This window comes from Neomonachus schauinslandi, chromosome X, assembly GCF_002201575.2.
Source record: "Neomonachus schauinslandi chromosome X, ASM220157v2, whole genome shotgun sequence".
NCBI lineage: Eukaryota > Metazoa > Chordata > Mammalia > Carnivora > Phocidae > Neomonachus > Neomonachus schauinslandi.
In genome coordinates, this window is record NC_058419.1 from 15,465,178 (window position 1) to 15,480,991 (window position 15,814).

The following is a 15,814-nucleotide window of genomic DNA, read 5'->3' on the forward strand; positions in this document are numbered from 1 at the left end:
TTTTATTTTTTTAAAGATTTTATTTATTTATTTGAGAGAGAGAATGAGATAGAGAGAGAGAGCATGAGAGGGGGGAGTGTCAGAGAGAGAAGCAGACTCCCTGCTGAGCAGGGAGACCGATGCGGGACTCGATCCCGGGACTCCAGGATCATGACCTGAGCCGAAGGCAGTCGCTTAACCAACTGAGCCACCCAGGTGCCCAATATCAAAAATTTTTAAATTGCACTGAGTGGGTCCAAGAGTAACATGAAGATGACAGATGTCAGTGAACTTGAAGAGAAATCGGTAGAAATTACACTATCAGAAAAATAAATAGTGGGGCGCCTGGGTGGCTCAGTCGTTAAGCGTCTGACTTCGGCTCAGGTCATGATCTCAGGGTCCTGGGATCGAGCCCCGCGTCAGGCTCCCTGCTCGGCAAGAAGCCTGCTTCTCCCTCTCCCACTCCCCCTGCTTGTGTTCCCTCTCTCGCTGTCTCTCTCTGTCAAATAAATAAAATCTTAAAAAAAAAAAAAAAGAAAAGAAATAGTAAAATGATTAAAAACATTAACATAACCCCAGGGACCTGTGGGGCAACATCCAAAAATCTTACATACATGTAATTGGGGTCCCAAAAGGAGAGGAGAGAAAGAAAGGTGAAGAAGCAATATTTAAAGAAATAATGATGGAAATTTCCCCAAATTTGATAAAAGACGTATATTTACAGATTCAGGAATCTCAGCAAACTTCAAATAGGATAAATGCAGAGAAAACACAACTACACACATAATACCAAACTGCAAAGAAAACACTGAAAACAATCAGAGAGGGGCGCCTGGGTGGCTCAGTCAGTTAAGCATCTGGTTCTTGATTTCAGCTCAGGTCATGATTTCAGGGTTGTGGGATCCAGCCCCACATCACATTGGCTTCCACACTCAGCGGGTAATCTGTATCTCCCTCCCCCTCTGGCCCTCCCCCTGCTTGTGCCCTCTCTCTCTAAAATATAAATCTTATAAAAAGGAGAATAAAGACAAAATAAAGACATTCTCAGATATATAAAAATTCATCACCATCAGACCTGTACTATGAGAAATGCTAAGTAAGTTTCTTCACCTCACACCAGTCAGAATGGCTAAAATTAACAGGTCAGGAAATGACAGATGTTGGCAGGGATGCGGAGAAAGGGGAACCCTCCTACATTGTGGGTGGGAATGCAAGCTGGTGCAGCCACTCTGGAAAACAGTATGGAGGTTCCTCAAAAAGTTGAAAATAGAGCTACCCTACGACCCAGCAATTGCACTACTGGGTATTTATCCCAAAGATACAAATGTAGTGATCCAAAGGGGCACATGCACCCCAATGTTTATAGCAGCAATGTCCGCAATAGCCAAACTATGGAAAGAGCCAAGATGTCCATCGACAGATGAATGGATAAAGAAGATGTGGTATATATATACAATGGAATATTATGCAGCCATCAAAAGGAATGAAATCTTGCCATTTGCAACGACATGGATGGAACTGGAGGGTATTATGCTGAGCGAAATAAGTCAATCAGAGAAAGACATGTATCATATGACCTCACTGATATGAGGAATTCTTAATCTCAGGAAACAAACTGAGGGTTGCTGGAGTGGTGGGGGGTGGGAGGGATGGGGTGGCTGGGTGATAGACAGTGGGGAGGGTGTGTGCTATGGTGAGCACTGTGAATTGTGCAAGACTGTCGAATGACCTATCTGTACCTCTGAAACAAATAATACAATATATGTTAAGAAAAAAAGAAGATAGCAGGAAGGGAAGAATGAAGGGGGGAAATCGGAGGGGGAGACGAACCATGAGAGACAATGGACTCTGAGAAACAAACTGAGGGTTCTAGAGAGGAGGGGGGTGGGGGGATGGGTTAGCCTGGTGATTGGTATTATGGAGGGCACGTTCTGCATGGAGCACTGGGTGTTATACGCAAACAATGAATCATGGATCACTACATCAAAAACTAATGATGTAATGTATGGTGATTAACATAACATAATAAATAAAAAAAGAAGAAGGGAAATATCAGATGGAGCTCTGACCTTTAGGTAAGAAGGAAGAGCATTGAAAATTATAAATATCTATATAAATATAAAAGACTATTTTTTTCTTTCAATTTCATAAAACTCTTTAAAACAAGGACGAGAACATTATCTTGTGGGGTTTCTGATCTTAGACATAATATATATGACAACTATAACATAAAATACAGAGGGTGTAAATGGATATGTATGGTCAAAGTTTGTGTGTTTTACATGAATTGGTACAATGTTGCCTCGAAGCAGACTACAAAAATATAAGGATGCATATTGTAATCTCTAGAGCAACCTACAAAAATATAAGGATGCATATTGTAATCTCTAGAGCAACCATCAAGAAAATAATGCAAATAGATATAACTAAATAGTCAGTAAAACATTCAAGCTCAATTGTAATAAATATTAAAATAAACCAAAAGGCATCAGGAAAAGAGGAACAAAAACCAGAAGGACAGGTAGAAAATAAAATAAAATGGTAGTCTTAAATCCAACCAGATCAAAAAATACATTAAATGTTCAAAGAATTATACACTTCAATTCAAAGGCAGATATTTTCAGGATGGATAAAAAAGTGAAACACAAACTGTATGCTATCTACAAGAAGTGCACTTTAAGTATGAAGAAATAGATAGGAAGTAAGTGCGTGCCAAAACATATATACAACAGTAAACATGAGAAAGCTGCAATGACTATATTAAAATCAGATAAAATGGACTGCAAGACAAAGAGTATTACCAGAAATAAAGAGAACTATTTCATAATGATAAATAGGTTGGTATTAGAGTTACTATGAGGAAGACATAACAACATGTATATTCACCTTATAGCAGAGCCCCAAAATAAACAAAGCAAAATTTGACACAAGAGAGAAATAGGCAATTTCACGATCAAAGTCAGAGATTTTAACACCTCTCTAAACTAGGAAACCTAGAAAAAAATCAGTAAAGACTTAGATGATCTGAGCAACATTATCGACCACTTTGAGATCTAACTGGTATTTGTCGGACAACATAACCAACAACTGCAGAACACACCAAGTGTTACAAGTGTATGAAACATCAAAATAGATCACACACTGGGTCATAAAACAAGTCTCAACGAATTTAAATGGATTAAAATTATTCTCAGTCCATTCTGTGATCCATGTGAAATAAATAAGAAATCAACAACAACAATATGTCTTGGATGTTCCTCAAATATTTGGGACTTAAAGAACACACTCCTGAATAATCCACGGATCAAAGAAGAAAGTAGGAAATATTCTGAACTGACTGCTCATGAAAATACAACATATCAGGGTGCCTGGGTGGCTCAGTCGGTTGAGGGACCAACTCTTGGTTTCAGCTTAGGTCATGATCTTGAGTAGTGGGATCAAGCCTGGATTGGGCTCCGCTCAGTCTGCTTGAGGGATTCTCTCTCTCCTTCTCCCTCTGCCCTTCCCCTTGCTCGTGCTCTCTCTCTCTCTCTCTTTCTGAAAGAAAGAAAGAAAGAAAATACAACATATCAAAATTTGCAGACCACAGCTGAACAGTGCTTAGAGAGAGATTTATAGTTTTTTATGATTATATTAGAAAAGAAGAAGTGTCTAAAATCAATGGCCTATGGATCTACCTTAAGAAACTAGATAAAGTGGGTGCCTGGGTGGCTCGGTTGGACGTCTGCCTTCGGCTCAGGTCATGATCCCAGGGTCCTGGGATGGAACCCCGCATCAGGCTCCCTGCTTGGTGGGAGTCTGCTTCTCCCTTTCCCTCTGCCCCTCCCCCTGCTTGTGCTCTCTCGCTATGTCAAATAAATAAATAACATCTTAAAAAAAGCAACTAGATAAAGAAGAGCAAAATAAGCACAAAGTAAGTACACAGAGGGAAATAATAAAGCTAAGAGCAGATGGTAACAAAATAGAAAACAAACGATAAAGAAAATTAATGAAGTTGGTTCTTAAAAAGGATCAACAAAATTGAAAAATCTCTAGTTTTACTGATCAAGAGAAAAAAAAGAACAAGAAAAGAAATTAACATTATCAAGAATTTGGGACTCCTGGGTGGCTCAGACGGTTAAGCTTCTGCCTTGGCTCAGGTCATGATTCCAGGGTCCTGGGATCAAGTCCCACATTGGGCTCCCTGTTCAGTCGGAAGTCTGCTTCTCCCTCTGTCTGCTGCTCCCCCTGCTTGTGTGCTCTCTCTCTCTCACAAATAAATAAATTAAATCTAAAAAAAAAACCATTATCAAGATTAAAGAGAGATTTTTTACTGTAGATCAGAGATTGATAAATTGGTCAGCAGGCCAAATCCTACCCAAGGCTTGTTTTCATATGTCTCAAGCTAAGAATGGCTTTTACATTTCATTTTTTAAAGAATGTGACAAAGGACGGAAGGAAAGAAGGAAGGGAGAGAGGGAGGGGGAGGGAGGGAGGGAGGGAAAGAGAGAAAGAAAAAAAAAATATTCATCAGACAGAGACCACCTGTGACTTACAAAGCCTGAAATATTTATTACCTTTTACAGAAAAAGTTTGCTGACCACCCCTATAAATCCTACAGACATTAAGAAGTCATTACAAAATATTATGAACTACCATCAATAAGCTTGACAAGTTAGATGAAATAAATTCTTAGAAAAATATGACTAACCAAAACAGACACAAGATGAATCAGAACATTGAATGGCTCTACATCCATTAAATTAATTAGGTTTGCTATTAAAATACTTCCCACAAAGAAATTCCAGACCCAGAGAGTTTCCTAGTGAACCTTATCAAGCATTTGATGAAGGAATAACACCAATGTTACACAAACGCTTTCTGAAAGTAGAACAGGGACCATTTCCCAACTCACTTTTATGAAGTTGGCATGACCCTAATCTAAAGCCTGATAAAAAAAAAAAAATTAGAAAAAAATTCCAGACCAACATCCTTCATGAACATTAGTGTAAAAATACTTAAAATATAAGCAAGTTGAAAATAGCAGTATATAAACATCATTATATATAGTATATAATATAGTATATATATATTATATATATATGTATAATACATCATTACCAGTAGGTTTTCTTCCAAAGACGCAAGAGCGGTTTAACATCCTAAAATCAATGTAATTCACTGGATTAGAAGGATAAAAGGGAGAAGCCAAGTGATTGCTTCAAGAGATACAGAAAAAAAAAAATTGACAAAATTCAGCAACCACTCACAATAAAATTTCTCAGCAAACCAGAAAGAGAAAATAATTTTCTCAATCAAATAAAGGGCATCTAAAAACAAAACAACAACAACAAAAAACCATGGCTAACATCACAGTAATGGTAAAATTGTGACTACTTTTCTTCTGATATCAAGAACAAGACAAGGATGTCAGTTTAACTACTTCAATTCAGAATTTTATTGGAGGCACTAATAGCAAAAAGGCCAAAAGAAAGGAATAAAAGGAATAAAAAACAATAAGAAAGACATTAAACTGTCTCTGTTGCCAGATGACATTACATAGAATGTCTTAAGGAATCTCTAAAATAACCGCTACAACTAACAGGTGAGTTTAGCAAATTCATAGGATTCAAAATTAGATGATGATGATAGATAGATAGATAGATAGAGAGATAGAGAGATGATAGAGATAGCTAGAGATAGACATAGAATATCAAATTTATTTTTATATTTAACAAAAGACATGGGAGGGGCGCCTGGGTGGCTCAGATGGTTAAGTGTCTGCCTTCGACTCAGGTCATGGTCCCAGGGTCCTGGGATCGAGCCCCGCATCGGGCTCCCTGTTCAGTGGGGAGTCTGCTTCTCCCTCTCCCTCTGCCTCTCCTCCTGCTTATGCTCTCTCTGTCTCTCTCTCAAATAAATAAATAAAATCTTTAAAAAAACAAAACAAAACAAAAAGACATGTGATACTACTCCACTTAAAACTTCAAAACATGGTGATACTACTCTGCTTAAAACTACAAAACAAAGGGACACCTGGGTGGTTCAGTCAGTTAAGAGTCCAACGCTTGATCTCGGCTCAGGTCTCGATTTCACTGTGATGAATTCAAGCCCCATATTTGGCTCCATGCTGGGTGTAAGTAAATAAATTTATTCCTAAATATTTTATGTTTTCTGATGTTGTTGCAAATGGAATTTTTTAAATTTAATTTTCCAATGATTTGCTGCAAGTATATAAGAATAAAGTTGATAGTCTATGTCTATCTCTATTTATCACCTAGGAGTAAGTACACTTGTGATGAGCACAGGGTGATGTATGGAAGTGTTGAATCACTATATTGTACACCTGAAACTAATATAACACCGTATGTTAACTGAATGAAAATAAAAACTTAAAATAATAAATAAATAAATAAATAAATAAATAAAGTACAAAACATTGCTAAGGGAAATTAAAGTCGACCTGAGTAAATGTTCCTGGATGAGAAGACTTAATATTACTAAGAAATCAGTTCTCCCAAAATTAATCAATAGCTTCAACTCAATCCCAATCACTTTCAACACATTTCTTTTTTGTACAAATTGATAAGCATGTTTGAAAATTCCTATGGGCACGGGAAAGGCCTAGAATAACCAAAGCTATCTTGAGAAAGAACAAAGTTGAAGGACTCACACTACCTGACTTCAAGACTGGAGGAATCAAGACAGTGTGATCATGGCATACACATCTATAAGAAAATTAATGGAACAGAATAGAAAGTTCAGAACTAGACCTACATCTGCATGATTGATTTTTTGTCCAAGATGCCAAAGCAAGCCAAGAGGGAAAGAAAAGTCTCAATAAACGGTGCTGGAGTAAGTGAGTATCTAGATAGAACAAAATGAACTCCAAACCATATGCTACACCATACTTCCTCACACCATGCACAAAATTTAATTCAATTAGGTTTATAGTCCTACCCATTAAAGCTAAAACCATAGATCTTTGAAAGGAAAGCATAGAGTATCTTCATGACCTGCTGGTAGGCAAAGATTTCTTAGACAAGTCACAGGTTGTTCATAAAAGAAAGAACTGATAAATTATACCTCATCAAAGGTAAAACTTATGCTCATCAGTAGACACCACTGAGGGGGCACCTGGGTGGCTCAGTCGGTTAAGCATCCAACTCTTGATTTCATTTCAGGTCATGATCACAGGGTAGTGAGGTTGAGCCCCACATTGGGCTCCACACGCAGCACAGAGTCTGCTTGAGATTCTCTCCCTCTCCCTTTGCCTGCCCCCCACCCACTCTCTCTCTCTCTCTCTCTCTCTAAAGAAAGAAAAAGACACCACTGAGGAAATGAATAGGCAAGCCGCAGAGAAAATATTTTCAAAACATATATCTGATAAATGCCTTGTATCCAGGATACATAAAAAATACAACTTAATAAGAAGACAAACAACCCAATTTAAAAGTGGGCGAAAGATTTTAACAGATGCATCACCAAAGAAGATTCCCAAATGGTCAATACAAAAATGAGGGGCCCCTGGGTGGCTCAGTCGTTAAGCGTCTGACTTCAGTTCAGGTCATGATCCCAGGGTCCTGGGATCCAGCCCCGAATTGGACTCCCTGCTCAGCAGGAAGCCTGCTTCTCCCTCTCCCACTCCCCCTGCTTGTGTTCCCTCTCTCACTGTGTCTCTCTCTGTCAAATAAATAAATAAAATCTTTTAAAAAATGAAAAATCAAACTAATGTAGCATTGTGTGTCAACTATACTTCTATTTTATTTTTTTAAGATTTTATTTATTTACTTGTCAGAGAGAGAGAGCACAAGCAGGGGGAGCGGCAGAGGGAGAGGAAGAAGCAGGCTCCCCGTTGAGCAGGGAGCCTGATGCAGAACTTGATCCCAGGACCCTGGGATCATGACCTGAGCTGAAGGCAGATGCTTAACCAACTGAGCCACCCAGGCACCCTGTACTTCGATTTAAAAAGAAAATGAAAAATCACTCCATGATCCACTTTGGAAGACAGCATGTTAGCTTCTTACAAATTTAAACTTACATCTTATGAGCCAGCAATCCCTTTCCTAGGTATTTACTCAAGATATATGAAAACAAATGTCCACACAGAGACTTTTACATGAATGTTCAATGCAGTATTTATCGTTCATAATAGCCAAAAACCAGAAACAATCCCAATGTCCATCAATAGGAGACTAGACACACGATCTTTGGTATATCCATACAATGGAATATTATTCAGCAATAAAAAAGAATGAACTATAGAAACAAAAGAATGCTACATGCAAGCAGTCTTATATAAAACAGTACATATTTTATGATTCCATTTATATAAAGTTCTAGAACAGGCAAAACTATGGTGGCAAAATATCAGAACAGTGGTTGCCAGGGGAGGTCATAGTTGTGGGGATTGACTGGGAAGGGGCAGGAGGGGAATTTTAGGGGTGACAGTAATAGTCTATGTCTTGATGGGGGTTTGAGTTACACAGATGTACACATCTGTTAGAATTCAGAAAATACATACTTAGAATTTGTGCATTTCCCCATATGGAAATTTTATAATTTTTTTAAACAGTAAATTAAAAAAAAATGGCGCCCTCCCAAATTGTTTTCTGCAGGGGTTGGCGGCCTGTGGCCTGCCAAAGGCTGAGGTATTGTGGTGTGATGGAAAGGGCCCAGACTTTAAAGCCAGACAGACATAAGTTTGAATACTGGCTTTGCCATTAGGCTCTGTGTCCTTGAGCAAGTTACTCAACTGCTCTGTTTCCTTATCTGTACAGACAGTAGCTCAGTGCCCCAACATCCGGAAATGGTAGCTAATAATAAGGTAACACGTGAGATGATTTCGGGCCACAGGGCCAAAGGTGGTATCATTGCTCACCTCACAGACACCATTCCAACCAAGGTGTTAGGCTACTGGGGTTTCTATATGAATCTTTCACTGGGATATTTGTATTTTCATAAGGTCCTCTGAACACTAAAACCTTTAAGAAGTATCCCCTCTCTCTCCCAAGGAGTAAGTGAATGAAGACTTGCCTGATCTGTTCTCAGTTCCCCGAGCTGGACTCACCTCAAGGTCTGCACCTTCTTCATAGGAGCGAATGCCAAAGGTCATGCCTTCAAATGTGTGGTCCATCCGCGGGACGGCCAACGCCAGCCTGTCTGCCATCAGATTTGCTGTCCTCCCAGAAAACTCCATCTTGTGACCAGCACGCTCGATTGTCCTCAGAATTCTGCAAGGAACCACAGGGAGAGAAGAGCATTCCTACCACTTGAATATAAGGCCCATTCTCCTTCCGAGATTTCCTCAATGTAAGACTTTTCCTTCAGTTTTAATCACTGTCTTTATATTGTTTAAGGGATTAGTAAATCAGAGTGCTGGCTTTGGAGTCAGACAGGCTCAGGTTTAAGTCTTAGTTCCTCTAATGTCTAACAATAACGTGGTCGAGCTTCTGTTTACTCACCTGCAAGCCAGAGGTAATCTTAGCATTCCTCTCGCAGGGTGGTTCAAGATTAAATGACATTATTGTATGTAAAGCCAGATGCTGCATGGCCTCATAAGCCAAGAAATTTGGATTTTATTCTACGTGTACCAGAAAACCACCAAGGGGTTTTAAAAGCAAGAGAATGACATGATCTGATATGTGCATGCAAAGATCTTTCTGGCTGCCATGTAGAAGAAAGACCATAGAGAAGCAAGTGCAGAGGCGGGGATCCCAGTTAGGAGGTTACTGTAGAAGGTCAGCGGAGAGGTATGAGGCTGGGGCTAGGGTGGTGGTGATGGTGGGGATGAACACAAGTAGATGGGTTTGAGGAATATTTCAGGGATTAAAAACCTCACATCCGGTGCCTCCTACAAGACTTGGTTACCGGTTGGCTGTGAGGTAGAGGGAGGTAACTAGTATTATTCCTAAGCTTTTTGCTTGAGCACTGGGCGGATGCATTTTATAGATATTGGGGGGGGCACCCAGGGTGGGGAAAATAGAGTGGAAGTTTGGTTTGGGGCAACTATCTACTTGAAATGCTGCTGTGATTAATGTTGAATTAGAATTTTGCAATGCATTCCTTCACAATTGGGATTTGTGTGGGATGACCCCATTGCACTGTACTAACTCAGCTTTCGATGCATAGCCACCTGACCTTGACAATTGTGTCAAGGTGAGTGAATAACAAATACTATAAAGTTTTATGAAATAACTTATTTTACCAAAGCATTAGTACTTACTCATTTCTCACTTCATGCAGATCAGAGGCTGAATTGTTTTGTTTTCCCAAAACAGCATTGATTATTTGTAATATAATCTGGGTTAGATTCATACTTATCTCATCACACTGGGAAATATCAGATGCTTTAGAAACGATAAATCTTTGTTTCTTCTTCATCCAGAATGGGGGATGCATTTATTAAATTTAAAACGTGCTCTGCAACATCATCCACATTCTCTGGGGAAAGAAAATTGAAATGGAAAACCTGCATTATTTAGTTTGGGGCCATGCTGGTCTGCTTCCTTCCCTTTAAAAAGTAAAGGCAGTCAAATGCAAATATCTACCCAGGCAGCAAAATTTACAATAAAAAAGAAGGCTGGACCTCAATTTCTACAATAAGCGGAGTCCCAGAAAATAGCACATAAGTCAAGTTTTTATTCATTAAATCCTTTTTAAAATACACCAGGGAAACCTTTTTGTCACTGAAGATTATCTTGCAATTAGATTCTAATTAAGTTAAGACTTTTGAGTATTGGATTGAGTTAAGTAGATCCCACCTGTACTAAAATATCAGCAAACACTCAGTCTGTGTTTTCATAATCAAGGGTGGTGATGATATTTTTCTGTCAAGAACCAGCAATCACAGAAAAAAAGCAAATATGGACCACATATAATAAAGAGCAATTTCATTTAGATTTTTTTTTTTAGAGAGAGTAAGAACAATAGATATTAACTCGCCCACTTTTTTCTTCACTTTTTATTATGGAAATTTTCAAACATGCACAAAAGTAGAAAGAATAGTATAATGAATCCCCATGTACCTCATGAATCACCTAGCTTCAACAAGTGTCAATGAAGAGCTAATCTTATTTTATCTACACTCTCACCCACTTTCCCCCAACCCCAGATTATTTTAAAGCGAATCCCAGACGTACCATTTTATCTATAAATACTTCAGTATGCATCTCTAAAACAAAAGACCTCTGTTTGTCATAACCATAATGCCAGTATTTGTTAAACAAATACAATACAAATTAGATTTTAGTTCAATATAACCCATATAAAGCTAAATTCCTTGTGGTGCTCTCCTAGCTTAAAGCACTCACATTTAAGTCCAGTAACTGAAATATAACGGACAATAATCGAGAAATACAATCCATCGAGAAAAAGTCCAGAGAGAGATTATATTCATAACTTAACCTGGGTTACATTACAAATAACCAAGTCTGTTTGAGAAAACAAAATAAATTACCATAAACATCATCCTCTCTCCCTCTCTCTCTCTCTCTCTCTCTCTCCCTCTCTCTCTCTGCAAACAGCTCTCTGTCCTTGTCAATGTAAATTAAGCAATCTTAACTGAGATTCTCTCAATTCCCCCCCTTAACCATTACTTCAATCTGCCCAACCATGGCCTACCTAGGAATTGAGGTAGAAGAAAGGGGGAGGTTGAACAAGGTTGTAATTACTTCTAAATTAATATTTTGTCCTTGTTACATCTATCTTCTGGTCAGTTAAAGAAACTGAGAAAACAATAAGACAGGGGAGGGAAGAAAAATAGAGTGCTCTCATTCACCAATCTATCATTCTTATTAAATTTTCAGGCTTTGCTGTAAATGGGATAGCCAGAGCTGCCTACCTGGAATCATTCTTTGGGCGTTGGTGGTATGACTTTACTTCCCGCAGTCCCTGCTGTCGCAGGAGGAAAGTAAACAATAGGCCAGTGGGAGACTAACTATATTGTGGAAAGTAATTGTAGACTTTTCATCTAGAGTTATATGTTTTTTAAGTCAAACTCAGGACAAATTACACACATTGTGTAAAAATTCTAAGTCCTCGAGCCAAAGCAGTAAAAGGAATCCTCCCTTCTTCATTGTAAAATAAATAGATCTCCCATTGCTTGAAATAGTTTCAATTAATCTGCCAATAATTGCAGCCATCAAACCAATAATCATATCTGTTATTGACTGAGTAATTTCTATGAGCCAGTATTGGTGTTGTCTACAGCTGCATAACAAACTACCCCCAAACGTAACGACTTCAAACAAGAATTCATTATTATCCCTCATGGTTCTGTGTGTTGACCAGTTTCCGCTGAGTGATTCTGATTTAGGGTCTCTCATGCAGTTGTGCTCAGATGGCAGCTGGGACTGGAGTCATCTGAAGACTCGACTGGGCTGGAAGTCTGAGATGGCTCGCTCACACGGCTGGCAGTTGATGCCCGTGGACCAGTCAGTTGGGGCTCTTGTCCTCTGGGGGTCAGTTGAGGCTGTTCCTGACACATGGCCTTTCCCAGTGGTATAACTGGAGCCAGCTGGTATCAACTTGTCAGAATGAATTGTTAAATTTTCAGGAATTTTATGAGCTGGTTATTAAACACAGCCATTATCAAAAACTAAATTATATCAACTTTTAATTAAATAAGTTATATTAAAAACAATGGTGGGGGCGCCTGGGTGGCTCAGTCGTTAAATGTCTGCCTTTGGCTCAGGTCATGGTCCCAGGGTCCTGGGATCGAGCCCCGCATCGGGCTCCCTGCTCCGTGGGAAGCCTGTTCTCCCTCTCCCTCTGCCCCTGCTTGTGTTCCCTCTCTCGCTGTGTCTCTCTCTGTCAAATAAATAAAATCTTAAAAAAAAAAAAAAAAAAACCAATGGTGATACCCAAGACTCATCACTTCCTAATGAGTTTGCTACAGTTTAGTAATCTATGCTTTGGCGATTATTTATATCTACAGTATCTGTGTATCTCTTACCAACTCCATGTTCAGTAATTGCATGTTGTAGTTTGTATTCAGCCATCAGGGGAGGATCACACCAAGGAAATCAACAAGTGCGACAAAATTACCTTTTTTGGCAGAGCTGGTGGTTAAACATTTTCCAGGCTTCTTATAGCATGCTGTCTGGGTTCTGAGAGCATACAAGAGAATGGAAGCAGAAATTTCCAGTCCCCTTAAAAGTTAGTCCCACGATTGGCACAGCCTCATCACTGCCAAATTCTACTGGGCTAGGTAGTCACAAGGCAGCCCTGATTCAGCTTCTAATAGACAAGGAGGGAATGAATCAATGGTGGGCATTTTGGAGACAAGATACCACAAGGCATTATACATACATTCTCCAATTTAATGGTCATGATAGCCCTGTGTGACGGGTACTAACATTATTCCCTTTATACAGATTAAGAAATTGTGACATGGAGATTCTAACCCAGATTTTAATCCAGGCCTGTTTGATTCCGAAGCTAGTGTTCTTTGATATCACGTTCTACTTTGCCCCTTTTCTCTACAGTTTGGGGGTTGGAACAGCTGTGCTTTGCAGTCCTTCTCCCTGACATCCTGGGAATTACATCATTCTCTCTCCACCATGCACTATCTTGCCCAGGCAGCGAGATGGACACACCCAGGAGACAGCTTTGTGAAAAGTTCCAGCCAACTCCATTAGAGTGTGATGCATCTTCAGTATTTTGGAGGTCACAAAGACAGGGCAAAGCAAAGAACCCACAGACCTTTGAAATAAGGGTACCTTTTTGAACTCTGCGATATTAAGGAGTTACATGAAATGAGCATTTAACTGGGGAACTGACAAGTTTTTCTCCAACCAAGATATCTAATGCTTGTCAGCAAGATTGAAGGCTAAAGAAAAATTGTTTCAAAGTGAATGCATTTTCTTTCCCTTACACTGTACTCATTTTTCATTAAGCTCCTGACTTACAAGGAGAAGCCTTCCTCCGAAGCTAATAAATTTGATAATTTATTTTCAGTTATATACATTACAGCCACCATGCAACTGTTCTCATCCTCTGCAGATTTGTTTTTAAATAAAGTGACTTCTGACAGTTAATTTTCTAAAAATCCTAACTCAGTGCAATGCTTTTCTTATTGTTATGGTTGTTTAACTTTTTCTCCTAAGGAGAAAATTCTATTATCGTGTCTAAGAAAAATGCGTCGCTCAGAGGAGGGAGGTCAGCATGAAACACAGACCTCTCTGACTCGCTGCCTGCTTGCTTCAAGCTGCAACCCTCCCTAGTGACTCATGATTTTGGACCTAGAAACCATCAGAGCCATGCTTACTTTTCTAATTCTTCTAGATATTCCTTGGCAAGGATCTCAAATTTCCATCTTCTGCAAGGAAGACAAGTCTGAGGAGTTCACTGCCTCAAGGCAATTCCCTGGCTGTCCTGTGCCTCAGTTTCCAACTAGTCATCATGGTGGGGTGGGGGCTTCACGTGGTAGAACTACGCCTAACAAGGTATGTATAGACTGAGAGTCGATGAGGGAAACTTAGGCATGCTTTCAAAACACCGATAAGGAGGGGCAGGACTTCAAGAATAGCACTGTAAGGAGGGGTTGGGGAAAAGTTCACCAAGAGCAACCTCTGTTACACTGGTCAAAATTAGCAAAGACAACCATTCAAAGTCTCTGGAGGTTGATCTTCCAACCAACTGAGGTGCATTTAATCAACAAAATCTATGGACACTTGGTCAGTACAGTGGGAGGCCATGGCATTTGGGCTAGGAAATGCACCCATCTCCCAGAGCTCTGCCTTGTGGAAAAATTGCTCTGTTGGGCTAGGCAGCTGAGTGGTAGTTACCATCTCCCCCAGGTCACTGGGGTAGAAGAACTATTCTGAATGGATTTGAGAGCCAGTGAACCTTGGAAGTTCCCATATTTCTGGCTCGCGTCTGAGTGCCAGCAGCAAGTCCCCCTTCCCCTCAAATTCAAACACAGCCCCTGCTCCATAGGGAAACCCTGGTGAAGCACCTTGTGAAGGACACATTCACCACCCCACCATATCCCAAGCTCTTGCCCCATAGGACAGATATTTTTTTCACAGAGAAGGGTAGGAGAAAGCCTCAAAGACTGGCAATACTCTGCCCCTGCCAAGGGGATGGACTATAATGGGATCAGACTATGGAGCAATTTATGCCCCGGGGTTTTGTCAAAAACAACAGAGCCATCAGCTAGCAATTAGGAGGCTAACAGCTGGGTGTGATACGGAGAGAGGCACACCATCCAGAAGCTCAGCAGGGAGATGGGAGAAAGAAACAGAGAGAACCTAGCTAGAACCACAGTCATCCCTGGTAGTCAGGGAGAATAGGTACAAGACCAAGGCTGCATCTTCTAAGGAGAAGAATCAGAAGATGTACACTGCAGGGACAACAGAGTTTACCGAACTAGTCTAGCTAATGGTATCTTTTACAGAAATAGAAAAAGCAATTCTAAAATTCATATGGAACCACACACACACACACACACACAAACCAAATAGCCAAATCAATCTTGAGAAAGACATCACACATCTTGATATCAAAATATAATACAAAGCTACAGTAATCAAAACAGCATGGTACTGGTATAAAGACAGACCTATAAACCAATGAAACAGGGACCCTGGGTGGCTCAGTCTGTTAAGCGGCTGCCTTCGGCTCAGGTCATGATCCCAGGGTCCTGGGATTGAGTCCCACATAGGGGGGACTGCTTCTTCCTCTGCCTGCCTCTCTCTCTGCTTGTGCTCTCTCTCTGTCTTAAATAAAAATAAAATCTTAAAAAAAAAAAAAAGCAATGGAACAGAATAGAGAGCCCAGAAACAAATCCACACATATACCATCAACCGATCTTCAATAACAGTGCAAAGAACACACAATGGAAAAAGGATAA

At 39.8% G+C, this 15,814-nt stretch overlaps 1 protein-coding gene across 1 annotated transcript in view; it reads right to left on the bottom strand.

Annotated features, from left to right (window-relative positions):
• Positions 1-15,814, bottom strand: part of ADGRG4 (adhesion G protein-coupled receptor G4) — an 87,023-nt gene that overhangs the window by 34,837 nt on the left and 36,372 nt on the right. The window contains 3 exon segments of the mRNA XM_021685017.1: positions 9,029-9,191; positions 10,184-10,320; positions 10,322-10,401. Of these exon segments, the coding sequence (XP_021540692.1) occupies positions 9,029-9,191; positions 10,184-10,320; positions 10,322-10,401 (380 nt within the window).